The 27,468-nt window shown below is 47.4% G+C and overlaps 1 protein-coding gene across 1 annotated transcript in view; it reads left to right on the forward strand.

The window, feature by feature from the left end:
• The window catches only part of CORO1C (coronin, actin binding protein, 1C), a 29,857-nt gene extending 3,256 nt beyond the window's left edge, over positions 1-26,601 (forward strand). The window contains exons 2-10 of the mRNA XM_009334400.1: positions 9,052-9,174; positions 16,478-16,607; positions 18,444-18,625; positions 19,212-19,331; positions 19,979-20,083; positions 21,201-21,346; positions 22,608-22,665; positions 22,757-23,002; positions 23,717-26,601. Of these exons, the coding sequence (XP_009332675.1) occupies positions 9,052-9,174; positions 16,478-16,607; positions 18,444-18,625; positions 19,212-19,331; positions 19,979-20,083; positions 21,201-21,346; positions 22,608-22,665; positions 22,757-23,002; positions 23,717-23,836 (1,230 nt within the window). The 3' untranslated portion in view covers positions 23,837-26,601. The remainder of the gene's footprint in view (positions 1-9,051; positions 9,175-16,477; positions 16,608-18,443; positions 18,626-19,211; positions 19,332-19,978; positions 20,084-21,200; positions 21,347-22,607; positions 22,666-22,756; positions 23,003-23,716) is intronic.
• The last annotated feature ends 867 nt before the right edge of the window (positions 26,602-27,468 follow it).

Raw genomic sequence — 27,468 nt, forward strand, 5'->3', positions numbered from 1 at the left:
TGGCTGTGGAAAGGCTTTGTCTGAACTTCCTGTTTTCTTGCGTGCACATGTGCAGGGTCTCTGCCAGGAGCTCGCCATTCCCATGCTCCAGCAAGAGCCGCGGCCGCCGGCTGAGTTGCTGAAAATTGCAATTCCCACAGGTTGGCCGGTCGGTCTGCAGAGAGGTGGCCTCCGTTGGAGCGAACCACGTATTTTAAAAAAGCTGTAACTCATACCAATTAATGGTGTGTAGGTTGTAAGAGTCAAGATAATCAGCATTAACTGTACACACCGGGGGAAAGCACTGAAAACTTGCCTGCTTATTCTGGAGTATGGGTGACTGGTACTGAGCAAAGTGTTAGTGTAGAATATCGCCATTAAACTGGAAGCTTGCAGGCTTTTAGAGTTGTTTTTCTTCGAGCCTTATCCCAAGCGAAACAGCGGGTGCGCAGGGAGGGAACCCCAGGGTAAAACTCTTCAAGTGGGGCGTGCCTCAGCCTTTGCTTGCTGGTGGGCACGTGCTGCTGGATTAGGTGGAGGTCACCTCCAGCATGGCAGGTAGTCCCTGTTCTTAGGGAACTAAGGAAGAGTCGGGCAGGTAAGGGAAGAAGCGATTCTCTGCTTGCGTCCCCCGGCGATCTCCGGTGCGAGCAGGACGGGTGTGTGCAGCTGCCTCGGCGGCTCTCGGTGCAGAGGTGAGCTGGCAGGTTGGGCGCTTTCACAACAGCGTTGTGCAAGGGTCTAGGGTCGGTCGCTCTGCCTCGCCCCTGCAGCCCTCCCGTGCTCAGCCCGGACGGGGCGGGTCGCTTGGCGTTCAAGTGGTGGGCTTGTCATCTTTGCTTCTGCGCATCGTTCCCAGCAGAATGAACTCAGGACTGCGGGTTACCTTCTGGGATGTGTTAGGAAGGGCTGTGCCCCTCGCTGTGCTGTGTTCGGCGTGCTCATCTCCCTTCGGATGACGATGGAAACAGCAGGGCAGAGATCTCCCCGCCTCTGCTGTCAAAGGAGAGGGGTTGTGGGGGATATAATCGCCCAACCTGATGGGTGATTCCTGCTTTACAGATTAAAATTTTGCGGGTTTCTTGATGTGCTGGGGAAAGTGACTTGCAAATACCTGGGTTTAGTGCATGGTTCTCGTGCTGGGTCTACATTACTGCAGAACTAGATATAATTTTTTTTTTTCCCCCCTCCTCGAAAAGTCTTTGCCATTTGTATCTGCGAAGAAAAAATCTGCTGCAAAGGGTTCCTTTTTGTTTCTGTTCATCTAGAAAGATGCCTTCAGCTGAAAGTCATGTTATGTAAGGCCTTTAGAAGAGGCTTACTCAGTCCCCTTTGGATATACCTTTTATTAGATTTTCCATTTGTGTGCCTGACTTCTTACTGCACTCCCTTTACATAGGCAGCATTCCTACAGAAGCTGTGATCAGATAGGTGCCCTGAGAGGCAATTAGCATGTGGGTGGGTGAGTGCACACCTCAGGAATGATCTTCTTGAAGGAGTATGTTGTTCTGCAAGTGACGTGCCTTAGCGTTCAGCCGTGGCGTATGTAAGTTGTTAATCAGCTGTTCCAGATTCTCATTCCTCCAGGAAGGAGTGGGGAAAAAATCATCCTTTTCTGGATTGTGTGTAAAATAAAATCAGGAGGTACTGCTGTGATGGGTTCATTGAGCCCTTCCAGCAATTTTAGGTGGAGTGCGGATGGAAGGATACGAATTAAAATGAGTTACTGTCGTCTTGACTTTGGCTGCCATGCAGCCCCTGTCAGTACTAGCACTGTAGGTCTTTTTCATAGCGATGTCCCTGTGAGAGAAGTTTGCAAGGTTGAAGACTATTAAGGCATATTTCCTCCTAAATTTTGGTCAGACTTCCACGCGGCTCCAAGTAGTTTTACATGTTGGGTGGAGGAGGTTAAAATTCAAGACAACTCTGCAACAGCTGAATAAAAAAGCAAGACAATGGTGGTTTTTAAAGATCTCCGTTATCTTGTGACCAATGGAACTGCTAAAACCTCATTTCTTGCAGATTTTTCCTACATCCACTCTGCATAGAGCAAATGTTCTCCACGTCCTTTCTCTCTTGGCCCATTAGCACGTGCCCACCTCCCGTGGGTGCCTCACGAGCCCACCTGGGGTGCCTGTGCTGCTCAGGAGGGACGTGGGCTTGAGTTAGAACTGCACCTTCCCTAGTGGGGCACTAATTTGGATTTCTTTATTTTATTTCGCCTTCGATTTTTCTCTAAAGCTGATTTAAAAAAAAAAAAGTTTATATTTATCACTGTCAGTTTGATTCCAATGGCTCATCAGGTTCTAGTGTACTAGGGAAGAGAGGGCAGGCAGTGTGGCTAATAAATCTCATTTCTTCAGGAAAGCAAGCAGCAAATACTGTCCCTTTTCTTATGGTCAACCAATGGTTTGTACAAATACTGCTGCAGTTTTAAGGCCTTGTCCAATAATGAAAATGGAAGTTGTGCTTGATAGTTTTGTCTGCAAAAAGGTACGAGAGAGAGAGAGAGATTGTTGCGCTTGGAGAGCACTACGCATGCTCTGCATCTGCCTTATGCAGTGCTTAAAGCAGAGTGTAAGGAGTGGAGTAAGTCCTCATAAGTTGTGTATTTGTCCAATATTCAGATGAAAAATAATTTTGCTCTACCAGCAGCATGAATTTCTGAGTTGTCTCCGTGGCATAATGTCACTGGTTTATGTAGTATACAAACCATACATGTAAGCACACTTACAGCAGGGCTGCAGGTGGGCCTGAAACGGAGGGTAAAATCCTCGTTTAGCTGTTTAAAACTTCCAACTAAACTGAAATCTTGGAAGTCCAGGGACAAAATGAGTTCAACAGAAGTGGTTGGAATAGAATGGCTTCTTCCCTGGGATCCGTCCAGGCTTTCTTCTGTCTCCTCCTTCCCCGTCTGCATTTTGACTGGTCCTAGTTTGTTGCGCCGTGGCTGATGCTGGCGTGCAGGATCGTCTGTTCCCAGCTCTCGGGGATGAGCGTGTTTGGGTGACGCGAGGCTGCTGTTGCCCGTGGATGCTTTCTGGGCACTGCCTCCTTGCTCAGCAGCTCTGCCCTCTCTGGGTGGGTGCTCATCTTCCACTGCCCCCTGAACTGCAGCAGGGTCCTACCACTTTATCCCAGAACCCTAAACTTTTAGGACACCGATTAGTTTTCCTTCAGCTGGAAAGGTAGTATGCCTATTTTACTAACAGGAATTAACTGCTTTTGAAATCATACTTCAGGGGCGGAACAAAAGAGCTACTCTATATCTTGTTAATTGTAATGTAATTTCTGGGCAATGGGCCTCTTTGTTTTGAATCTCTGCATCTTCTGACTGAAGGGCTTCCCCAGCTAAAAGTTAGCTGAGGCAAAAATTTAATTTTTAAGTGTGTTTAGAGCTTTCCTCTAGAAACTGGTACGGATGTTAGCTGAAATGCTGGAGCCGTGCTGCACAGCCAGCTCTGACTGATAGGAGTTAGCAGTTTGGGTTGGGTTTTGGGGGGTGGTTTGTGTTGGTTTTTTCTCCTTTTTTTTTAAAGCCAGCGTGTGAGTAGCTGATTGTTGCAACTAATTCTGTGACGGATTCTGCAGACAAACATACCCTTTTCCAGTGTAAAGCATCCTGCAGTTGCAACGAGCTCTTACCCCTCCATTCTCCGGTCAGCTGCAAGCACCCGCTGCAAACCGTGAAGTCCCCCAGCTGCTGCAGCTCCTCTCCCAGCGGCATGAAACGAACCTCACCATTGCTGCCTGCTCCACCCATCTGCCCACACGCCTGAAACCCTCCAAACTGTGCTTTGAGCGGTGATGCCAAATCTGCTGGGGCCGCACAATGCTGTGGTTTTTAAAGCCCTGCTCTTGCTGCTCGGGCAGGGTTGGCTTTGTGCAGGATTCCTGTCTGTCACCGCATTTTTCTTTCCTCCTCTTTGTGCATCCGTTTAGGTCTGGGCACTCCGGAACAAGGACCTTTGTCTCCGTTCTGTAGCAGCCCGTAATGTCTACTGTAATGTCACAGCCCTGCAGCTGTCAAGGTGATAAAATGAGAACAGGAGCACTGCTGAGGAATGTTTTGGAGGGCACAAGCAACGTTTATAGTGGTCCGGTTTGAAAGCAGTATGTAGTTATGAATGCCTCAGAGTCTCTTATTGCATGACATTACAGTAGACCTTTTGGGAGTAACACTTTTCATAATCTTCCGAATTAGTTACGGATGCCTTGATTGGTTTGCTGGGTGACTAATGTCTATTTGTCATGGTCACGAGAGAGCAATGCACTTTCATTACATCCTACTGCAGTATTTTCTCCCAGCGGTCTCCTGCATGACCAGCAGCTGCAACCAGAGGTGGAGGCTCGGTGGCCAGAGCACATTAAACTTCACTCGACCGGAGTTTGTGAAACTTGAGTTTGCTGTAAGGAAAATAGACAATTTAGCTAAGAAAAAAGGAATATCCTCTCTAACAGAGAAAAGGTACTAGTTGGTTTGTATTTCAAACTTTGCAGTTGTGACCTGATTTCCTTCCTCAAACTTCTGCAAAGTAAGGGTGGGGGAATTGCTTTTGCTTGTGCAACTTGATGCCACTTCCCTATTTTAAATGACGATCTTAATGAGCGCAACCATGGGTTGGGGGAAGCAGCTGTTCTCCGTGATATTTTTACCATAATCCATGAGCTGTTTCCTGCAACCAATTGCCCTTTTCTGGCAGAGAAGTGATCGTAAGACAGTCAAATTAATTCATAAAACTACCACTTTTAGGAGCAGTTTTCCTGTGCTGCTTATCTGTCCCTTCTGGATTTAATAACGATTTTTTTTTTTTTTTATTCTCATCTGTTAGTTTTTTCTGATCTGGGATACATGAAAGCACTAAATGAATTCATTTGGTAAGGTCAGCTTACCACCTGTTGAAGGACTTGAATATTGAGTGTGCTTCTGGTCAGTGCCATCAGCATATTAATACTAATCCTCAAATTCACCTTTTTTGAAGTGATCGTAAGACAGATTAATTCATAAAAATAACAACTTTTTGTAGGAGCAGTTTTCCTGGGCTGCTTATCTGTCCCTTCTGGATTTAATAATGATTTTTTTTTTTTATCCTCATCTGTTAGTTTTTTCTGATCTGGGATACATGAAAGCACTAAATGAATTCATTTGGTAAGGTCAGCTTACCACCTGTTGAAGGACTTGAATATTGAGTGTGCTTCTGGTCAGTGCCATCAGCATATTAATACTAATCCTCAAATTCACCTTTTTTGCTAACTTTTTATAAAATACAACTCTGAGTTTCAAAAGTTGTTACTGTGATGTGTTGCTCAACCACAGTCGTAATGGATTATGAGAAGGATTTAGTTTCTTGAAGTCATACCAAGTTAATTTTAAGCTGTGTATCAGCACTTGAGATTTATTTTAAATCCTTAACTAATTAAAAGATTACATATTAAAAATAAATAAATAAATCCCCAAACCTGGGAGTATTACAGTAGCATGAAAACGCATCCATTTGGCAGCGAAGTTCCAAACCTCGTGGTGTTCTTGTGGCAGATGCGTCTCTTTTAAAAGGAATTGTGTTTAGAATCGTTGAATCTGGCGATTTTACAGGCTGGCATTTTTTTTTAATACCCTACTGCAGGCTTCCTGGTCTCTTCCTTTTGGCAAAGCCCCCTAAATACTGTTTTTAAAGCTCTTCTGTGCACAGCTAATCCCGCATGATGCCAGGAATAGGGATCCCCTGCTCCGGAGAGGAGAACACTGCTGGGAGGAGGAAGCCTGCGGTGTAGCCTGCACGGACAGTATTTACAAAACTGGCTTAGAGAGGTGGTAAAGTAACACATCTGAGTTAAAAACAGCTCATTTCTTACCCTGCTGGGTGGTTGAGGAAAAGGTGTGCTGGGTCAGACCCTGGGGTGGTGATATGAGTTACTGTCCCTTGACAGCCCCCCTGATCCCCTTTTGAAGGGTCACGCTTTCTAAAAAAAGTGGTGGGGTGGTTTGGTTTGGTTTTTTTTGAAGTGGAGCAGATGAAGTGCATTTAGAAGCATTGCCGAGGAGAGCTCTTGCTTTTTGTTACGTGTTCAGGAAAGCACCATGGTTTCCTCTGCGCCGTAAAGATGTTTTTGTGTTTCTGACCACAAGTCAGTAGCTTCTCCGAAAGTGGTTGGACTTCTGCTAGCCGAACTGCAGCTTTGAGCAGCACGGCAGCCTTTTGGCCAGTAAGCCTTTCTGTCTGTTTACATCCTTGTTTGTTCTCGCTTTGCTGTTTTGACACTATTCTTTGTGGACCCTGGTGAGTAGCTGAGTTGGTCCTCTAGTGCGGTAGTGCTGTGCCCAAGTGTAGAAGTTGCTGCCGCTGGGCCGTGCGTCTCCCCTGGCGTTGTCTTCCTCTGCCAGATCCTGGGGAGCTGTTGTGTTTGCAGGCAGTGTGACATCTCCTTCTCTTGTTTGTACTCCGCTTGCTCGGTTTTGTAAATTTTTGTGAATAAATATGCTTGAGGTTGCTTGAAGTTATTGCATCTCCCACAGTGCTTCTAAATAACATCTCGTTTTCCCCATCCTTACCTTGTCTGTTCCCTTGTTAGAAATAGTTTTTGTATGTCACTATCCGCATTCAGGCAGGAAAAGGGTGCACTTCACAGATGGTGCAGATAAGCATCTATTCACCTGTAACATGGTGCAAAGGTATTTCTGCTCAGTTTGGTTTAACTTCCCCTTTGTGCATCTGCAATTTCTTCTTGATCTAGATGGCTCGGGCCCCAGAAATGTATGCTGTCCTTGTCCAAAACAGCTGCGCCTGTGCGTCCATCTCAAGTTCCTCAGCTTGACAGCAAGACTGAGCTTTACTCTAGCTTGCTGCTTCGCCTGCCGAGGGAAGGGGACTCGCTCCCCCGTGGGAGCTGGAAGCCCATGGCTGCGCTGTCCCTTCTGCTTTTGGGCATTGGGAGCTCCCTCTTGCCGCAGGCTCACACGGAGCCTCCATCGTCTCGTTTGCCTCGCTGTCCTCGGAGCGCTGCCATTTAGTGAGCTAATGGATGTACAAGATAGCTGGTTTAAAAAATGAGCTCCGTTTTAGGTGATCAAAAGCAGGCGGTGGGGTTGCCTGGTCCCTGCGGTCAGCTGGCTGTCACAGACAGTTGGCTGCTGCTGCTCATGCTGTTCAGGTTCATCGTGATCAAAACTGAAAGGTGAAGTTTGTGGTTTAATTTGTTCAAATTGAATTTTTTTTTTCCTCCCTCCAGTAATAAATTACTGTAAAAACTCTAAACTAAACTGACAAGCACTCGTGCAGCCTGCAAATAATTACCATAGGCTCCTCTGAGAGGATTACTCTGAGCCCTGCCTAGGAGCAAGAACAGGTAGCCACTGACATCTCGCAGTATTAGTCGTATTTTTAGGTCTATATTTGTATTTAGCCTGTAATGTGACTTCTGAAATATGTACATGCGCATATGCTCTGCATGGTTCTTTTTTAATTAGATAAATTAAAATGGATGGACTATACATGTCAGTTGGATGTATTAATTTTTTTAAATCCTCTTTCACATTATGGCATCCGAGAAGGATTACACAGACTTTAATTTTTGAATGTCTGGTTTATGGCTTTTCATCTACAACACTTTTAATAATTTCAAAAGCATTTGAATCACTGACAGTCTTTTTTTGAAACCTAAATTGGGACATTTAGGAAATAGTGATTGTTTTGTTTCTGTAACTTAGTCTGTTTGAATCTATATCTTGTTTTGTTGCTAGTAGAGGTCTTCAGGTCAGTAGTCTTCAAAAGCCAGTATCCAGCATTATTCTGATCCTTTGTATGTAAGACAGCGTTGAATAGGAACAGCCTTCCGCATGGAGATGGGTAGGAGGCATATATTAAGAAATGTAACCTCCAAGGTTGGGGAATGTCATCACCGAATGGCAGAAGTGAAATGCCAACCATTTCTTCTGCATGTTTAAACACGAAAGACGACGACCCCATCCCAGACCTCTCCCTCCTGCCTCTCTTCTCCCATCGCTCATGAAAAGGCCATCGTGGCATTCCCTGGAAACAAAACCCCTCGGAGCGGGACCCGGGTTCTGGCCCTGGAAGTGCCGGAGTCTTCTCGCCCTGCCACTACTGCCGTGTGTCTTCAGTATTTTAAATAATGCTTCCCATGTGTGCAAGACTTGACTGAGAGAGAGAACGATGATTAGCTAGAGGGATTTTTATTTCCTTTCACACAGAGGAAGCTGGGGTATTAGGCGCATCAGCAGTTGGGGGGGGGTCGGGTGCTTCAGGATATTGAGGGGCTCCATCAGCAAAATGTAAAACCAGTTGACAAAGATGGTGTCTTTGCAACAACTGCGTTGGCATCACTAGATTTGTCTCAGTTCAGATGGGAACATCTCATTAGCTTGCTTTCTTGGAAGGTTTATCTGTGTAGTGAGCTTGACTTTGGCAGCATGCTGGGGGCTTTGGTCCTCCGGCCATAGAGAGGCAGGTGCGGATCGGGATGGGTGGCTGTGGCTGTGGCAGTCTGTATTGGCAGTATTTATTCCTGAAAATGGTATTTTACTCTGCACCACTGTGTCCTAAAAACTTTCCATCTAAGCAAAATACTTCTATGATGAAAACAAGCAGACTACCAAGTTCATCAAATTCAATGACCAGCAACACCCTTCAATTAAAATTTTAGCTTGGTTATCTTTAGCTATTGCTGGCCGCTGCTGTGAAGCAGAGACAAAACCAGAGCTTCACCATGCGGGCAGAGCCCTCTTCCCAAAACATTGGAGATGGACAAAGGGATGGCATTGCAGCAAATGCTGAGATATGGGCAGCAAAGCATCCCTGCATCCGAGGGGGAGCAAAGCCCTCCTGTGCTGAACTTCTGAAGCCTTGTCTTGCACCATCAGGAGTTTCCAACTAGTCAGTGCTAGAGAAGAGTCGCTGGTTCATTTCGTCTACTGATAAATGAGGTGATTCAAATTTCATGGAATTGTGAATACTGAAAGAGTTCATGGAGAATTAGGAAGCGTCTTCTTCCACTCTGTGAGATGTGCTCTGTGCTGTCTGTGTATTACAGCTCTTCTTCATTTCCCTTCTTCAGACAGGCAGAATTGACAAGTCCTACCCAACAGTATGTGGCCACACAGGACCGGTGCTGGACATAGACTGGTGTCCTCATAATGACCAGGTCATCGCCAGTGGCTCTGAGGACTGCACCGTCATGGTAAGTGTATTTAATTTGTCTTGCGGGGCGGCATTTGCTTCGTGCTCAAAATGCTGCTGCAAATGACACTTGTATTTCTAAAGAGATCTCCTGTACCGAGGCTGAGGGCAGAGTCCTTGCTGATGTGAGAGTGGTCATGGGCATTCTGCAAATCACATTTTGTCTCGGTTTAAGAAACGATGCTATCTTGGCTGCAGGACCTAGCTAAAAATAGGAGCAAAAATAGCAGAGCAAGCTTTATTACCTGCGTAACAGCAGAATTTGGGCTCTCACAACTGGCACTTTCTTCTCACATTATGTTGGAGAAGGTGCAACCTTAGACGCCTGAGAAGAATCTCTTCAGCACTGAGATGGCACTTTGAGTAACGGACTTGGCCTGTGTCTTCCTGGCTTTGTCTTCAGTTGCTCTTCCATTTTTCCTTCTGCTGGGGATTTGTCTGGTGTTTGGGAAGAGGAAAGAGAAGAAAGCGTGCCAGTCAGTGGTGAGGTGTTTTGATTTGTAGTGCTTTGCAGAAGGCTGAGATGGTTCCTTACCTCAAATAGCCTAATGGATGTAGTGGTGTGTGTTGGGAAGAGGTGGGGGTTGGAGGGGAACAAGCCCATCAGGTTTCAGAATTGCTTCAGCCCTTGATTTAAGGGCGACGCTTTCATTTTTTCCTGTATCTATAGGTTGTGAGTAGATGTCAAAAAAGGTTTTTTTTAATAAATAAAAAATAATCCAGTTTCTGCACCTGCCAACCTTGTTCCTGAGACCTATTCTACCTCGGTCAGAGCCCAATGAACAATAGACGACCTTGCTCCGTGATGGATGTGGAATCCCATGTATGCAAACACAGCAGAATAAGTGAAAGAAAATCCTTGTAAGATGAAATAATGCCAAATAACTTCAGGGATCTTTGGCCATATTTAGAAATGCTGTAGGCTGAATGTTATATTGAAATCTTATTATAGATCATGTCAGATAAATTCCTTTGCTTCTGTTCATCGTTAAAATGTTTGGGAGGGGATTCATCCCAAGAGGCTTATCCTGGGACAGCTCTTGCCTGTGATCTCTCAGTCTTGGAAGCTGAAGCATGTTAACAAAATGTACTATATTTAATATTAAACAAAACAACAAGCTTCTGCATTTGTAATGTTCACTACTGGACTAGAACTAGACTTTGAAGGATGCAGGAATGTTCCTCCAGAAACAAGGATCCAGAAGGGCTGCGAGTTGGAAGGAACGGTCTCTGAAACATGAGCATCAACAGAAGCAGGCGAAGCTAAGGTCCATAGCTGCCTTCTTGGAGGCATAATAAGTCTCTAATCCAAATGCAATGAGAAGTATGTTGTGAGGCTCCAGAGGGATTGAATTCTGTAGAAAAACCAACAGTGTTCAATTACAAGTTGTCCAAATGCTCCTAATGTAGACACAGACTGTCTCCAAGAATCTGAGCCCACAACTGCACAAACAAGCTCCGTGGGGCGTGGGTTCACGGTAGGTTGTCTGTTCTGTGGTTGCCGCTTATCTGCGCGCACTGAAGTGAGGGGTGAGCTTCTCCCCATCCTTGGAGGCAACACGCATGTGGACAGACACCGCGGTGTAGCTGGCTGCGAGTTTGCACACTCGCGTTCGTGTACGGTACCTGTTGGTGTGACCGTGTCTTGAGCGGAAGGGAGCAAGCAGCGGGGAAGGTGAAATAAGTGAGTCCTTGCTGCGCTTGAAGGAACAAGCATATGCAGCTCATGATTTGGAAGACGTTAGGTGCATGTTAGCTGGAGGTTTAAAATGCAGTGAAGCTGAGTGCCAACAGTAGTGATGAAGAAAGCAAAGAGGACTGAAGTCTTAAGTTGAATCTCCTGTTAAGTATTGCATAACTTCTGATGGGAAGTGATGTATCCCAAATCATTTGGGACAGTTGTTAACTGGGCTGGACAGAGCTAGAGTATATAAAGAACAACCCTGGCCTGGACTGTTTGGAAACAAACTGGATGAGCTCATGAGCCTTCACATTTTTAATTGCTTTTCTGTCCTGGCACGGGTAATTTAGCATCCTGTTTTCTTTGCTTTTCTTCAATAAAGGTTTTGGAGTCCTGCTTCCCGAACAGCCTGTCACTGAATAAACTCATCTTACTTTAAAGGGTATGTGGTTGTTCATCAGCTCTGAACTCTTCATTAGTCAATGTGAAATGAGAAAAAGTGATGTGGTGGAGGAGGTCACGTGGCTTTCTGCAGAAGTGCCAGCTGCTTTTAAAAAAAATACCATACATTCTTAAAGATTGTCTGTGCCTTGGCACTCAAGGATTTAGGATCTTACCCTCTGCCACAACAGATCTCATCATCAGCTAGACACGTATTGAGGGAGAGAGCATGGCTTTGAGATGCTGTCTAACCAATGTCTTGGAGATGAAGGGGGCCGATTCCCTGCAGCCGTAACTTCGAACTGTTTGCAGCCTTTGTGTTGCACAAGGAAGGTTAACTTGGCCCTTTCAAAAGCTAGAAGCATTTTCATATAAATAAAACCTCAGATCTGTAGAAGGTGGAAATACCCTGTGAGCTTCATATAAACCTTGAACAGGTATGGTATTTGAGATCGTTAGACTAGGGATTGAAATAAGGGACTGGGAAGGAAGACTTCTTTTTCTGATACTGCTGGACTTTGTAGCTTGGACAGCTTTAAAGGTGTTATTAACTATTTGCAGCTGCATCGGGATTTTTCTGATGAGAGGCACTTGATAGGTGTGATCTGACAGTTTCAGGTGATACACTCATTAATTCTGCTGTCATGTCTGATGCATTCAGAAATTATTTGGAGGTAGAGAAGAAAAAGATGGTGGGGGACAATATTTAGGACAGCTCACCCTTGCAAGACCACCTTTGTGCAAGTCACGGTGCCAATGGGTATAAGCACATCACTGTCTGATCCCAGCAGAGGACAAAGTAGAACGGACCTCTCCAAAACACCGCCTGCTTTCTTCTCTGTGGGAGCGTAGGCTCGTGGAGGAGCGAATGCTCTTCCTTCGTCCCACACTGGGTATTCCTCGGGGCACGCGTTGGCCTCTGTCCCCTCCTGCCCTTGCCAGTTGGAGTGCGAAGCCAACAGATTCCTTTTGAGTTGGCAAATAAAACTCACTTGAAGTGGTTCGAGATATAATGAAATACTTGTAGTCTGCAAGTGTGTAAGTATTTCCTCTTTATGCCTTGTTCCCAGTTCTTCAGAAAGTGGCCCATTTCATACATCCAACGTAGCACAAGAGCCCTAATCAGACAAGCGATGCCACGTAGGTAAGGGCAGTAGCCTCTCTGCCCCATTTGCTGTTTTTTTGCCGAATTTCTCTCTTCTTTTGCAGAAGAGCGGGACGGGGAGTTCCCATCTCCTCCGCTCTGAATTGCTTTCAGAAAGACTTCCTTTACAACGCTGTGGCATGCAGATACCTTCTGTGGCCTCTTCTGGTATTCTCTTTGAAGAATTATTTTCTTGTGCCAACAAATAAGGAATTACTTAAATATTCATGCTTGATATTCTGCTGAGTGACTGTAATGTACTGCAGGTTTTTTAATTCAGCTGGAAAATGTTTGATTATATAAGGGCTTGTAGATGGTATCGGAGGGCCTTTCTCAGCTATGGAAAATTTGCTTCATCAGAAGGTGAATACTAACGAGTTTGCATGCAATGGCCAGAGCAGAGTTCATTTGATTGAGCAAATTGTTTTAAAAAAATGAAAGCAGGGCCCTTGCAATGACCTGGGACACCAACCTGCTAGCAGGCAGTTAAGAACAGGATGAACCAGGACCAGCTAGCTGTGGAGGTCTTACAGCTACAAAAAATGGATGCACAAAGTGCCTTTTCCTGCAGCGATACAAGAGCAGGGACGTAGATAAAACTCAGGGCTCAAACTCCTTTGTTTCCTCACGTAATGTGAATATAGGAATTGACGTTGTTTCTAAAAATTGACTTAATCTTCTCTGCAGGTTGGTGCAGGGCCAGAAGAGGCAGTTTTTGATTCTCTTTAAAGGCTATTATAAAAGTGCTGAAAAAGTTTGCTTTATTTTCTTTCTCACATGCTGTTTGTGCAAAACCTTTCCCCCTCCTGCTCTTCCTCTGAGACCCAAACCTCTACGCACCACCGTGGCGTGACTTCACTTCCTCAACTGCAAACAAAACAGCCATGTTAAGTTAAAAAAACCTCACAAAATAAAAAAAAAAGAAACCAAAAACCCCCACAAGTGGGAGAGTTGACAAACTGTTACTGATGTCCAGTTAATCTCGCAGTATTTCAAGGTTTCCTTTGTGTACTCATCCCGAGTCCTCACCTTCAGCAGGCTGGGTTCTGCATCCAAAGCAAAAGTTCCTTAATTTGCCCTCTGAATCTAATTTCATCCCACGCTGAAGACAGGCACCCCACCCTGTGCAGGAATGAGTGGGCCAGGTCGCTTGGGAGCGTACTCTGACCTTTCACACTCCTCTCCTAGCTTTTTTTTTTTTCAGGATTATTAGGTCAATAGTTTCTGTAATCTGCAGAGGATTACACTGGTCTGCAGCTGCTGTAAACTATAGGGGCTTTCCCTTAAAGAAAAAAAAAAATCTGTCTGTCCTCCAGAGGCTTTTAAAAAATCCTTTTTGTTGGTATTTTGCCTCTAATACCTCCCTTTCCTCTCCCACCCCCTGCACTCGCTGGCTCACGTTTAAACTTGGTCCTGGAGTTTTCTGGCATGCAAGTTACTTTGCTACGAAGCTGCGCTTGCACAGAAGGATCCCTGCACCGTTCCTGGCTGAGACAGCGCGAAACAGAAACGGGGATCTGGGGGACCCCGTCCCTTTGCTCCGGCTGTCCCTCGGCAGGGTGGAAGGTTGGCTGCAGCTGCAGGTGTGCAAGCTGCTCTGACCCTGCTGCTGTCCCTGCGTGGCTTGTCTGCAGGTCACGCTTGGCCCAGAAGCTTGTGCTGCTCCTGGGTCTTTTTGTGAATAAATACAATTTTCAAAGCTCCCCCCCCCCAAAGAGAGTGAGGCTGAGTGAATTGGGGCAGACCACTTTATCACACCATTTCTCTCAGGGGAAGAAATGGCTGTGTTCATCAAGGCTTGCCATTTTTAAGGGTTCCTCAAGACTCTGGAATAACCAGATGTCTGGCTTCCTGCTTAATCCTCAGTGTGACATCAACTCGTGTAGGTCAGTCTTGGCTGTCACGGCCTTTTCATCTAGTAGAGAAGTGTTTTTGGTGTTTTTTCTGTTTCTCATCCCCGCGTCAGCTGTGCCCCAGCATCTGCCTGTCAGGCAGAGCTGTCGGGCCCGAGCTGCTTGTGTTGAGCGTCTCCACCCCTGCACTGGTGTCACCTAATGCTCTGCTGGGCACCTCCCGTTCCTCTGCTTCAGAGCCCCTGGCTCTCCTGCATCGCCTCTTCTGCTGGCGTCTCCCAGCTCTCGCGTTCTCTTTCCAACTTTCTTACTGGTTTAGGTAATACCCGTTTTCTGCAGCATTGCATCAGCGCTTACAATTGTGAGGGGTTTGGAGGCGGTTCGTCTGAGAGACCTGCATACAGTTACGACATTAAGTGCAGGTACCAGTTGTAGCAGACTGACGTTTGAAGTTCCCCTGTCAGCAGACATGATGTAAACTGTTGCTACTGTCAGGCTGTTATTCCCTGACTGGCAAGAAGAAAGCTGCTTCTATAAAAATTGGCGGCTTTGTAACCCAGTTTTATCGTGTAATGGGTAGGTAAAATGATTTGTTGCAGTTCGCAAGGCATGTTGTGTTTCAGCACAATCCTCTGCGAGTGTGCTGTGGCTGCAGTCACTAGCAAAGCTGGTGTTGAATTGGAAGTGAGCAGGATGACATCCTGCTTCTCCAGGCTGAATAGCTCCAGTTTGCAACCCAATTTTTAAAACGTGATTGCTGGTAGAAGCCTTGGTTTATGTCATCTTGTTGCTAGCACTGTTCCATCAGGCAGGAAGAGAAAGACGGATTTTCAACCCTTGCAGAGAAATTCTCTGCTGAGGTTGTGTGCCCGTGGCAGGTCATTCCTCCCAGGATGCTGAGGCTGCCGGGAGGGACGGCACTGAGAGCTGCGTCAGTGAAAAGTGAAATCATTTTAGGGTTATTTAGAGGTGAGCTGGTATGCGCTGAGAATTTTTGCATCCCGGTGGGTTTTATTTAAGCAGCAGCCATCTCTGCAAGAAGGGAGAAACTGGAATTAGCGCAAAAATCCATGTCGCCCTCACGCATGTCTGTCTGCCTAGCTTCTGAAATCAGCTCGGCTCGCATCTGCTGGCTCTGACAGCTTGCTTGGGCATGGTGGGCAGGGTCTGGCAAGCCCTATTCTCTAACTCCAGAAAAAGCAAACAATAGAAGGCAAAGCAAATGTGCTCCAATGCTGCCACCTATCTATAGGTAGCTATAATTGCTCACTGATGGGCTTTCTGTTTAATTTTTTAATACACTACATGTAGGTCAAATTCAGTTCAAAGATGATTGTCCAGTGCTGAATTGCAGGAATAGTTTTGGTAGGGCTGATCCTGCCTTGGGGCATGGGGTGATGGGTTTTGTCTCTCCTGTCCCTGGTCCCTGCCGGTTGCAGAAGCTGCCTCCTTCGGTGCATAAACCTGCTCTGACTCCGCAGCTGGAATTCCAGTGCTCTGCAATCCTTGGGGGTCTGTCCCTTCTCCTGATGGCACTTACCTGAAGTTGCTTGCAACAGAAGGGTTGTGTAACCAAGCAGGCAAGAAGTGAACAGGCAGTTTGCTGCATTCGAAGGTAGTTTCTGCAACGCTAACTTGGTCTGCTTTAACCTTTGCCAGGACCAAACTGCTCTTCCCCAGTTAAATGGCATCTGAGAGGAGGCTGTAAACATAATGTGAAAACGAATTGCCAGTATTTCTAAAGAAATAAAAAGTAGGCACCAGTATAGCTGCAATATCGTCCCTCTGAGACGCAAGCATAATTTGAAAAGACAGCAGCTTGTTTAGATGGAATTTGAGCTGCAAGGCAAATTTTTTTGAGTCCTTCTCAGGCAGCATCTGAGATGAATGGATCTCTGGACACAGCGATAACAGGGCGTTTGCAGCGTAAGTAGCCAGTGGTTATGTGCTGGCAGCGTGAGCTAGGGAGGATGCTACGCACTGATCAGCCGAGGGTTTATTGGTGGCTGGAAATGATTCCCTCCCCGATTGTCTCTTCCTGTTTATATTGAGAAGTGACAACTCGAACTTCTGCCGTGGCATGGAATGCAGGATCCACGCCAGGCAGGATGCAGGAAGCAAATGAGTAACGCGCTTTTCAGAGGGGATGGCCCTTGGCTAACCATCTTTCCTTTCCCCTTTCCAGGTGTGGCAGATTCCCGAGAATGGACTCACCCTGTCCCTGACAGAGCCGGTGGTAGTGTTAGAAGGCCATTCCAAGAGGGTCGGCATTGTGGCTTGGCATCCAACGGCACGCAACGTGCTGCTCAGTGCAGGTACGGTGCGTCAGGGCTGTGGGGTCAACAAGCATCTCTCCCTCGCGTTTTGCTTGCACACCAGGTATTTTGGAGAAGAGCTTGTTGACTCCTTTTCCTTCTTTCCTCTCCCAGCTGCTTAGGGCCGGTGAATCACAAGACTAATGGCAGTGCCTGGGAACACCGGGACACGTGGCTCACAGCCCCCTCCTTATCTTGGCCTTTTATTATCTTCAGTTTACAGGGACAAGAACCAGGAAATTGTCTGGAGGCATGAATTACAGTATTAAAATTGTTCCAGACTTTATTTGATCTGCAAGTTTCATCCACTGATAACTATTTACATCTGCGCTCTCCTCATCCCTGTTTTCATATACTTTTATAAAAGGCCCAACTGTTTCTCCTTTTCACTGATCCCTGCAAGGTATCCCAGAGTCTGGCTGTTCCTTCCATAAGCTTTCATTTTCAGCATTTTCCAAATTGTCTCCTTGACTGCTACAGTCTACGCAATGAGATTTTTTTTTGACCACTGAAGAACAGTCACATCATTATGGAAATAAGATGGATAAGTCATTATCCATTAGCACGGTCTGAGGTTTTCATAGCATGACCTTTAGGTTGGAGCCCAATAAAAGAAGCCAATCCTTTCAGCTGTGTATTTTCTGTTGATGTAAATGCCTTCTCAGGTACCAGTTTGGTTTTGATCCGGTTTCCCAAAAAATGCTTGGAGTTGCAGACCTTGTGGCAGTTAATGTAATGAAACTCAGTGTGAGAACATAGAAAAGGAGAAGGTGATTTTTCTTAGGTAGCTTCCTCAGACTCCTGTACTCACAAGCAGCAAGATGTGTGTGTCCAGGCAGTCCGGCCAGGATTACTCCTAAGAAACACAGAGGAGAAGGGATGCTGTCAGGTCACTGCGGTCCCCAGGGTTCTTCCTGGTGACAACAAACTGATTTGGGACGTCTTTCATGCCCTTTGGGAGTTCAGAGTGATTGTTATCTTTTGCCTTGTTAGATGTTTTCACCCCTCTGGAGCCTTAGGAGAAATTGCTCAGTCACACATTGTGCTTTCCTTCCCTTACCTGGTCCTCCAGTCCTGTTCTTTATTTTGCTGTCATCTTATCTTAGGCTTTATTCTTTGTCTTCTTGCTGTCTGGTCCTTGAACAAAGCCACCCGCCTGATGGTTGTAGTCCTTGTGAAACTGCTGGCGTCAGCTTTTGCTGCCTGCCATTCTTTTTTCTCTTTGTTCTGCTGTTTCTCCTGCTGTCACTTGCCTATTTTCCATCCGTGCCACTTTTACTCTTTCTGTCGCAAATCTCTCTGACCTGAGAAGGCAATGACTGGTTGCCAGCCAGTATTCTCACGTATAGAGTTGTAAGAACATCGCCTCTTTGCCCCTGGCATCTCTTGCTCTGTGGTCCCGCAGCTGAGCCAAGACCCAAGAGCTCCTGCACAAAGCTCCTGCAGTAGCAGTGGCCAGGGCACACTTCAACACCCCCCACCCCAGCCTGCAGGCAGCACGTTGGCTGGGGTGGTGGCCAGCTGTGGGAGCAGTGCCCAAATACTCCTACATAAATTGCCTTTGTTTGGGACAGCCACAGCACCTCTGCGAGGTGCTCGACGCTTTCAAGGGAGGAGTTTTGTGCCCTCTCTGGCTGCTTGGTCCCTGCTCTGAGCCTGTGTTTGAGTGAGGGTGTGCTGCCTGGGGCTCCACAGACATGATGCTGCACAGAGCGTGTTTAAGAGACAGCATCTGAGGCTTTGGAGCTGCAGCAGGTTTTATTCCTTGTCCCCTGCTGCCGGCTTTTTTTCTGTATACACCAGCGTTGTGACTTTAGCTGTTGTTTTCTATTTTAGGTTGTGATAATGCAATCATTATCTGGAATGTGGGAACAGGTGAAGCCCTCATAAACTTGGATGACATGCATGTGGATATGATTTACAATGTGAGCTGGAATCGCAATGGCAGCCTAATCTGTACAGCTTCCAAAGACAAAAAAGTTCGAGTTATTGACCCCAGGAAACAAGAAATTGTTACTGTAAGTTTGCATGATAATTAAAGAAGCAACTGGGTTTCACTCCAGCAGAGAGTTAGCAAGAGCGTATAGAGAAAGAACCTTCTTGCTTAGTATATGTGCCATGTTTAGTCGTGTTTTCCAAAGTCAGGAAAAAATTACAGAAGGGACAGCAGTGGTTGAAGGATTTGTCTGGGTTTATTGGGATTAGTGTTTGAACTAGGATTTTAGGGCTCAGTTTTAAAACCTGCAGGAGTGTAATTCCACATCTAATCCTTTGTATAATTACAGTTCCAAAGTTGTGTATGCAACATCGAAATTTAGCAGCCTGCGTATGTGTCATAGCTTGCAAAGAAGTCTTCCTTCAACCTTGCAAGAGTCTGATAGGCAAAGCTGAAATGAGCCAGGAATGACCATTTCTCTTGTAGTTTAGTAATTGGTTTCTTCCCTCAAGCATCAAGGCAGAGAGTTGGATGTTGCTCCGTGTAGTTGTCATCCTGCGTGGAGGAGCAGTGTGTCCTGCCAGCAATTCTGTGCAGCTAGAAGAGAAGCCACCACTAGATGGGCTTTTCTGTTCATTGCTAGAGGCTAACCTGTAAATCTCTTTCAGGAGAAAGAGAAAACCCACGAGGGAGCCCGGCCCATGCGAGCCATTTTCCTTGCTGATGGAAACATCTTCACAACTGGCTTCAGCCGCATGAGCGAACGGCAGCTTGCCCTTTGGAATCCAGTAGGTTCCTGTCCCATTACTACTTTGCTGTTGTAATGTCCGTTGAGTTACTAGCCCAGACCTGCAGTCACCCACTAAATTCATAGTTCATATACTTGAGCACATTCCCTCTTCCATCTACTGCCTGCTCCTACGCAGGCTTCCTGTGCCAGAAGGTATTGCCGTTATTTAGGCTGGATGTTCACTCAGTAAAGGGAATGAGTTCTCTTGTACCAATCCCTGCCTCACCAAGAGCAGCAATGAAGCTGGGAGCTGCACGTTTGACGTCTCTGGGAAGATGTACACAGAGAGCAGAGTGTGTGAAGGTCGCTTCATTCTATACGTTGTATGTGCGGAGCAAGACAGCAGCAATCCCATCACACTGGGACAAGACGCTCGCTAACATGACTATGTCATATCTTTCCTTTGACTTTGTGAATTTTCTTGGGTCCTGCTTTTATTGCATTTTGTGATTAAAATGTCCTTGGCGAATGAATAAGCTTGTGAACATTTACAGCATGTGTTATGGTAACACACAGACCCTTCAGGGTTGTGAAGACACTGCTGCGTGTTCACTAGCTGCAAAGAACTGTTAATAATATAGATCCTATGTTAACGTGAGCTTTTCCGTTCTTCATTAGCATCACTGGCATTTTTTTTATTTCCAGAAAAACATGGAGGAGCCAATAGCCCTTCACGAGATGGACACCAGCAATGGGGTCCTGCTGCCGTTCTACGATCCGGATACCAACATTATTTACTTGTGTGGCAAGGTAAGGAGAAGCTTTTGGAATGATTGAGTGTGTTTAGAGGGAGACTCCTGTTGAATAAATGATGCCTGAGAAATGTTCCCCAAGTGTCTCAATTGAGAAAGGTAGAACCAAAAAATTAGCACTGCAGCAATGGTCAGGGCTGCAGACAAATGAGGCTGCTCTGAAATCGGTTTGATCCTCACTCTGCAGGACCATACAGAGAGCCTGTGAAGTCTGCCCTGTGAAGGTCTGGTATGTAACTGGATGTTTGACCCAAATGATTGTACATTAGTGTGAGAGGAAGGTACATTTTAGATGTTCTCCTCCTCGTGCTTGAAGACGATGGAGCATGTAGCAACACTCACTCTAATTTTGTGGGGTTAAATAATAGAAAACTGGAATCGCGTGCTCCTTTCTAAAAGCAATTCGTAGGCGTTAAGTGCTCTAAAGTGCTCACTTCTGATGCCGCACCTTTGGACTTCGTACAAATAGGAGCCAAAGACAAGATAAACAAGTAATTACAAAGCAGGAACCATACAAGTACGTTCAAGAATCCCATCTGTGTAAACAGCTAATGAAGAATACTTGTTTTATATCTGCTACCTCTTCTGCTGTTTCAGAGATGCTAGTGTAGTAGAATTGCCTGGAATCAGAGAGGAGCTGGTTTATAGCCTTTCTGCCTGACTGGGGCAGAAAGTTTAGCTTTTTCACGAGTGGAGATGTGGAAGTTGACGGCCCCAGTCTTGAAGCACGAGCTCGGGTCACTGTAACAGAGTATTTTGAAGAACAGCACTTATCACTGAGAAACTGTTCAGCTAATGTACTTGGGTTACAGTAGGGGTTTGGGTTACAGTAGGGGTCTGCTTTATGGTAGTTCTGCGGGAACACAGCAGTGTGCTGTGTGATAGCGACTGCTGTGAGCAGCCTGAGATGAGACATATTCGACTCGTAAGCGATGGAAGTTTCAGCTTCAAAAAAAACCAGTTATAAACTGTGCATTGCTCCGTGGCGGCGTTCCTGGAAGGAAAGGCTAGCGGGTGAGACCAATGGCTGCCTAGCCTAGCAGGGAGCAGGCGTGTGGGCACGGGGAGCGCTGGCCCCTCCAGCCTCTGGAGTGTCCTCCTTTCATTTCTTGCAGGGTGACAGCAGTATTCGCTACTTTGAGATCACGGACGAATCCCCCTACGTTCACTACCTCAACACCTTCAGCAGCAAAGAGCCGCAGAGGGGCATGGGGTTCATGCCAAAGAGGGGCCTTGATGTGAACAAGTGTGAGATTGCCAGGTAAGGAGAGAGGCTGTCAGGGTGCGTGGTGTCGTCTTAGCAAGCCACCCTGTCGCAAGCTCAGCCATTCAGAAATGGAAAGTCCTGCTACTGCACCTGGACAGTGCAAGCCACGTTCCTACGGTGCACGTCAGCCAGCTTTCTGCAGGCAAGGGAGGAGTATGGCAGGAGGGGAAGGGGCTGGGAGCCCTCTGTAAAACCCTTGTGTGTGCTCCCTGCTGGGAAACCAAGCGCTGCTGGGTGTTAAGACCCTGCTGTTGGAAAGACCTCTCTGCCACACTATTGCTTCTGCAGTGTTTGTTTGGACCTGTGACATGAAGTGATACTGTGCTGGGCATAACGTGATATAACCTCAAAATGTGCTGGGACTTAGGCTGAGTCTGTTACAAATGAATGAGTGATGTCTAGCAGAATACGTTGTCTGCAGAAAGCCTAGCATCAGGTCAGTTACAGCCTACGCTGCCAACACATCGATGATAACTTTTGGTGCCTAAGTCTGCGATCAGTCTACAGCTTGTACACAGTAAGCGGGTTAGAAGCTGTTTTCAGGAATTTAGAGAGAAATTAAAGCAGCAGTGCAGTGACCAGAGCGCAGCTGTGATTCAGAAAACATGGCAAAGGAAGAAAGCATCTCAGGAAAGCAGGTTTGTGTCACTGCAGTGGCTCCTGGCACACCGCTGGTAGGGAACATGCTGGATGTTGCCCATATGAAGCCTTTTGATGCTCCTTTGATTAATAATGAAAGCAGGAGCCCCTGAAAGGGAGCAGAGCCTGCACTTGCCTGAAAGCACACGAGTATTTCGGCAGCAGTGCCCGGTGGCCAGGCTGAGGATGTTGGAGTTTGTGGCACTGGCCCAAAGCAGGACTGCAAGGGGTGACTGGAGCGTGGAGACACGTGTGAGCGGTGAGCAGAAGGCTGGCTAGTGTGTACCTGTAAATTACTGGTGTGGTGCTTGTCTCGATGGTCCGAGCAGTGGGCTGTGCCTTGCTGACAGCCCCCCCTGGCCAAAGTATGACCCTCTGAAGTCATCCGATACCTAAGAGGGGAGCTTTGCGCGCACCCAGGTGGTTTTCTCCAGCCCTCGCAGGGCCCTGCAAGTCCTAGCGCGGCCCAGCTGTGACTCCTTAGGGTTGGTTGCTCGTTTCACATCGCCTCTGTCTCCCGGTACGCTGCTGTGTGTGAGCGGCAGAACCGAGGCCTCCTTTGCACGGCGTTGGATGTCCTCACATCTAAGTTGCACCTTTTCTTTTTCTTTGCAAGGTTCTTCAAGCTTCACGAGAGGAAATGTGAGCCCATCATCATGACAGTTCCTCGAAAGGTGAGCACTACCTCCTGGTTATGTGGTTTGAAGCCAGCTCGTGCCTTCCAGCCCCAAAGCACTTGACCAATTCATCTCTTCTGGCTTGCAGTCGGACCTCTTCCAGGATGACCTGTACCCTGATACAGCTGGCCCAGAAGCAGCTCTGGAAGCAGAGGAGTGGTTTGAGGGGAAGAATGCCGATCCCCTTCTCATCTCCTTGAAGCATGGGTACATTCCAGGCAAGAACAGGGATCTCAAGGTGGTCAAGAAGAACATACTGGACAGCAAGCCTGCCGCAAACAAGAAAAGCGATCTCATAAATGCTCCAAAGAAAGCAGCTGATGCCTCAAACACTGTGAGTAAAATCCATAAGCTTTTGGGGATGGTGGCCTGAGATGTGATTACCAGGGTGGTGCATCTTCAGAAATAGCTATAACAAAGCTCAAGCACGTATGACTCAAGTACCCCGGGACTTGGGTGCCGGTGGGTGACCTGGAGTTGAGGTGGTACTTGAGTTGTGGCGTTCCAGGCAAGGTTTCTGTAGCTGTGGAAGACTACTGGGAATTGTAACACAAAGGAAAGCTTGACTACTTGGTCCAGCCACCCACCTGCCTGGGACAGCTTCTGTGCACCTCTTCTGTGTGTAAAACCCAGCACAGACAGTGGGACAAATGAGCCTCAGACTATGCAGGTCCAGAAGGAGGTCATACGAGTTCATAATTGGGAGTGGTAGCTAACGTGTGGTATAGTAGTATGCCAAGATGTGGAAGTGACAGCTGTCAGTCAGGGAGGTCCTTAAACACTGTTAAAGAGCAGATATTGGTCCAGTACGTCCCTGAAGCTTGCACTGCCGCCGCTGGAAGTGCTGGTCCATGCCCTGAGCATCACAACTGCCGCAGTGCCTGTGCCAGGCGCGTGGTGCATACTCGGCCCGCTTGCCTGTGCACCCTGGCACGCTTATGGCTCGCAAGAATCCCATTCAGAGGAGCCCCTTGCTTTGAAAACTCCCGTCCGCAGAGCTCTTCCCGCCAGCTCTCCTAACAAATACATGTCTTGTCTTGTCTTCCAGCAAAACGAAGCCAAATTGGATGAGATTTTGAAAGAGCTGAAATCTATAAAAGACACGATCACCAACCAAGACGAGCGCATTTCCAAGCTGGAGCAGCAGATGGCAAAGATCGCGGACTGAGCGGGGCGAGCGGCGCTGGCCCCGCCGCCAGCCCAGGCACATTCCAGTTCCCCAGTTCGGCAAGCAGCAGCCTGCAGCATTCCAGTACGAGCTTTCCTGTTCTCCTAAATTCACGTCAACGAGAGCCGATGATTAAAAGCCAAGCTTTTTAGTGAAAGATTTTTTTTTTTCCTGATGTTTTAATGAATTTATGTGACTGTGTCAAACAAGTCAAAAAGAATAAGTGCTACTTTTACAGTCTTTTTTTTTTTTCCAGGTGTTATGAATTCTTGAAAACAAATCCATTCTGACTTTCAATGTTGTGCCCAAATATCTTTTTCTAGATTTAGGGACCAATGCCACATTGTTCTTAACCATTTTTTAAAGTTGCCAAAAAAAAAAAGTTGCTTTTTATTTTTCTTATTTGCCATTTTGCAGTATTTGTGTTTTAAATTTAAAGGGACAGCACTGCGTGTGTGTGCGTGTGTGTGTGCGCGCATGGTGGGTGTTTATACTGTTCAGAGAACAAAACTGAAGCTATTTTGTATAAATCTTCCATTTTGAACAATCAGATCGGTTTCCTTTGCAGTGTGGCCAAGGCTGCTGCTGAGACCCCTCAAAGATCGTACAAGCTGCCTTTCCTGCCTCCCTAATGTGTTCCCATTGTCTGACAGTTTAAAGAAAAAAAACCATAGTTCTGGATGAGGTGATTCGTCCCACAAAACGCCTCTTCTCCTATTACACCCTACAGAACTTTTGAACTAGCGTCATGTTGCCCTTTTAAAATAGTCCCGTGTTTTGGATTCCTCTGGCCATGTCCAGACGGGCATGTTTTTACTTGCCACTTTTTTTTATTTTATTTTGAGGCAGAAGTCACTTTCATGCAGGAAATGTTTTTACGTTTATCCGTGGAGTACAGAGTTTAAGGTGTGCCATGGGGGACGTGAGCCGTGGGACATTTGCAGTCACCAGGTTCTCCGTGGTGTCCGTTTCAGCTGTATGCGTTGCTGTAAATATTTGTTTCTGCACTAGAGCTGCCACGCTCTTTGGCTCATTGACTTTAAAGAAGCTTTTGAAATCTGCGAGCTTGCAATTCTCTAGCCCCTCACATTAGTGCTGATGTTAGAATTTTAGACTCTGCTTCCAAAGCAGCATTAGCAGTAGCTAGGTGACTTTATCATGACGGGTCTCTGGAAACAAAATGCCTCTGTAATTTTTTATAATTTTTTTTCCTCTCTCCATCATTCTTGCCTCACCACCCAACCATGCCGTAAAACTTTGCAGGAAATTACTTGTTCCCGGATCAGATGAGTGACCTCCATCCCCAGACCTCCTGCACTCCCAGTCCTTTGGAGTGGAAGGGACTGGGGAGGGTGGTTTTGATCCCAGTTTGGAGAACTGGTTTCTCACACTGTCCTTTGAGATCCTCAGGGGAGAGACCCCGTGGGCACATCAGGCTCGTGAGCTCCTCGTGGAATTTCTTGGATGCCTCAGCTCAGCAAACCTCTGCTCGTGTGGGGTCTCCCCTGTGAGGGGGGCTGCCTTTGTCAGGGACGAGGCAGGCACGGGTCCCTGCTTGCGGGCTCTGTCCCTGGGGCACGAACACAATCCGTGCCACCCCGGCAAGCTGTGCCAGGCTGGATTGCTGCTGCCCAGCACAGCACAGCCCGTCCCCGCAGGGCAGGGGAAATGTCGGCAACCCGCGTCGAGTCCGAAGGTGGGCAAAGACTCGGGTGCCGAGAGCTGTCGGCTGAGGAGCCTCAATACCTGTCCCAGCTGGGGATCGATCCCTGAAGCAGCTCACTGCATCCCCGATGTGCGTGCACGTTTGTGTGCTTGGGAGCCGCCACACCAGAGCAGCGTCCCCCCACCCAGGGCATCCCCGGCGGCTGCCGCTCGGCGGGGGAGAGCGTCCCTTCGTCCAGGCTGAAGTGATCTTTTTTTTTTTTTTCCATTAGGTTAGCTAGAAATCCTCAAATTTTCCATTTTTTCCGGTGTTTGCATGTTCAGAACTTGCAGATTAAGGATTCTCTGTTCTGGAGGGATGTCTGTGTGTGTAAAGGCGAAACCACACCAACGGGACGGCCAGGCGACATAGCTGGAGAGGCACGAGAACGGGACGCGAAGAGACAGAGGATGTGTTACAATTGCATAGCATGAAAGCTTCATAAAAGTGGGTTTTCTTTGTTTTAAGTGGCGAGCACAGCAGGAGGGATGAGCGTCCCCTGCCCTGTGTCTGTGACCACTGATGCTGGATTCACAGTCCAGACGCTCCGGGTTATTTGAATGTTCGGTGACATTTTTGTATTGCAGTAAATGGCTGAGGCGATGTGAGGTTTTTTGGGGTTGGTTGTTTTGTTTTTTTTTTTTTTTTCTGAAAACAAAACCAAACGTAATGCTCCCCCAAACAGTGATCTCCGTGTTGATTTGTATGTGTGACTTCAGGGTTGTGTGCTTGGGGACCTTTTGTTTTTTCTAATTGGAGGGAAATAAGTTTTCTGAGACGCTGGATTGAAATGCCCGGAGGAGATCGGTGTGTGGTAGATGGTCTGAGGAGGGCGGAGGAAAGGCCGCCCTGGTTTTTAGTTTATAGCCTGTATTTTATTTAAATGAACTGATGCCTAGCCAGGCTCAACCGGAGTCAGTGCCTGAAGCTTTTTGTAGCCGTGATATCCCAGAAGAGAACCAGCGAAGTCCTGAAAGATGCGCTCTTATAGAGCGGCCATAGTATCTGTCCAAATATTTGCTTCCATTTTCAAAAGATAAAAGTCATTGATTATAAACTTCCTCTGGTTTGTTTTTTCTTTGACTCTCTGCGTCCTGGACCCACCGCTGCCCGTTAGCGTGTGCACTTTAGATTTTATCAATAACCAGGTTATTAAATCATGGCACCACCCTTAACCACAGCGATAGAAACCCAAGTGTGTGGGGTTGTGGCTGAGCAGGGTCTGTCCTCTGGGGCTCCTCCATTCTCGTCTGCTCCGTCCCGGGAGAGCTGGGGCCCATCCCCAGGGTTGCATGTGGACTTGCTGGTGATTTCCCTGCAAGTGAACCCGAGAGCTTGGCTGGATGCGTGACTTGCTGGGAGGTCTCAGGGTAGCGGAGACCGGGGTGACATGGTCTCTGGAAGGAGCGGCGCCGGCTGGGGGCTGCCCTGCAGCTGGGGGGACTCGTTCTGCTCTCCCCCAGCTGAGACCTGCTTCAAGGGTGCAGGAAATCCTGCAACGGCAAAGAAAGCCCAGGCTGGAAATGGCATCGCTCAGTCCCCATCCAGGTTTGAGAGCCTTCCCCCAGCGCAGCCTCCCCGGGGCCGCAGCGTTTCACCCTGCATTTCACAACCACCTTCAGCTGCCTCCGGTACCCCCCGACACAACCCCAAAGGCCCAGCCGTGCCTGGGGACGGGACAGGGATGCTCTCGAAGAGGTGATGCTCCCTGGCCGCCCGTGCACGCCCTGCACCCGTCCCAGGGGACGCTCGTCCCTCTGCCGCAGCCGCTCCTGCAGACCTGAACCCGATTTTCTGTGCGTGTGTTCCCACGAGTGAGCTGGGGCCTGGCCCATGGCCAGGAGATTTCGAGAAGGGATGGGGTGAATCCGACCCGCGGCACCGGGGGTTCAGGGTCCTGCCGGCGGGGGGGCGGAGGCGGTGGGGC

The sequence above is a fragment of the Pygoscelis adeliae genome, unplaced genomic scaffold (genome assembly GCF_000699105.1).
Source record: "Pygoscelis adeliae isolate BGI_AS28 unplaced genomic scaffold, ASM69910v1 Scaffold262, whole genome shotgun sequence".
NCBI classification, from domain to species: Eukaryota; Metazoa; Chordata; class Aves; order Sphenisciformes; family Spheniscidae; genus Pygoscelis; species Pygoscelis adeliae.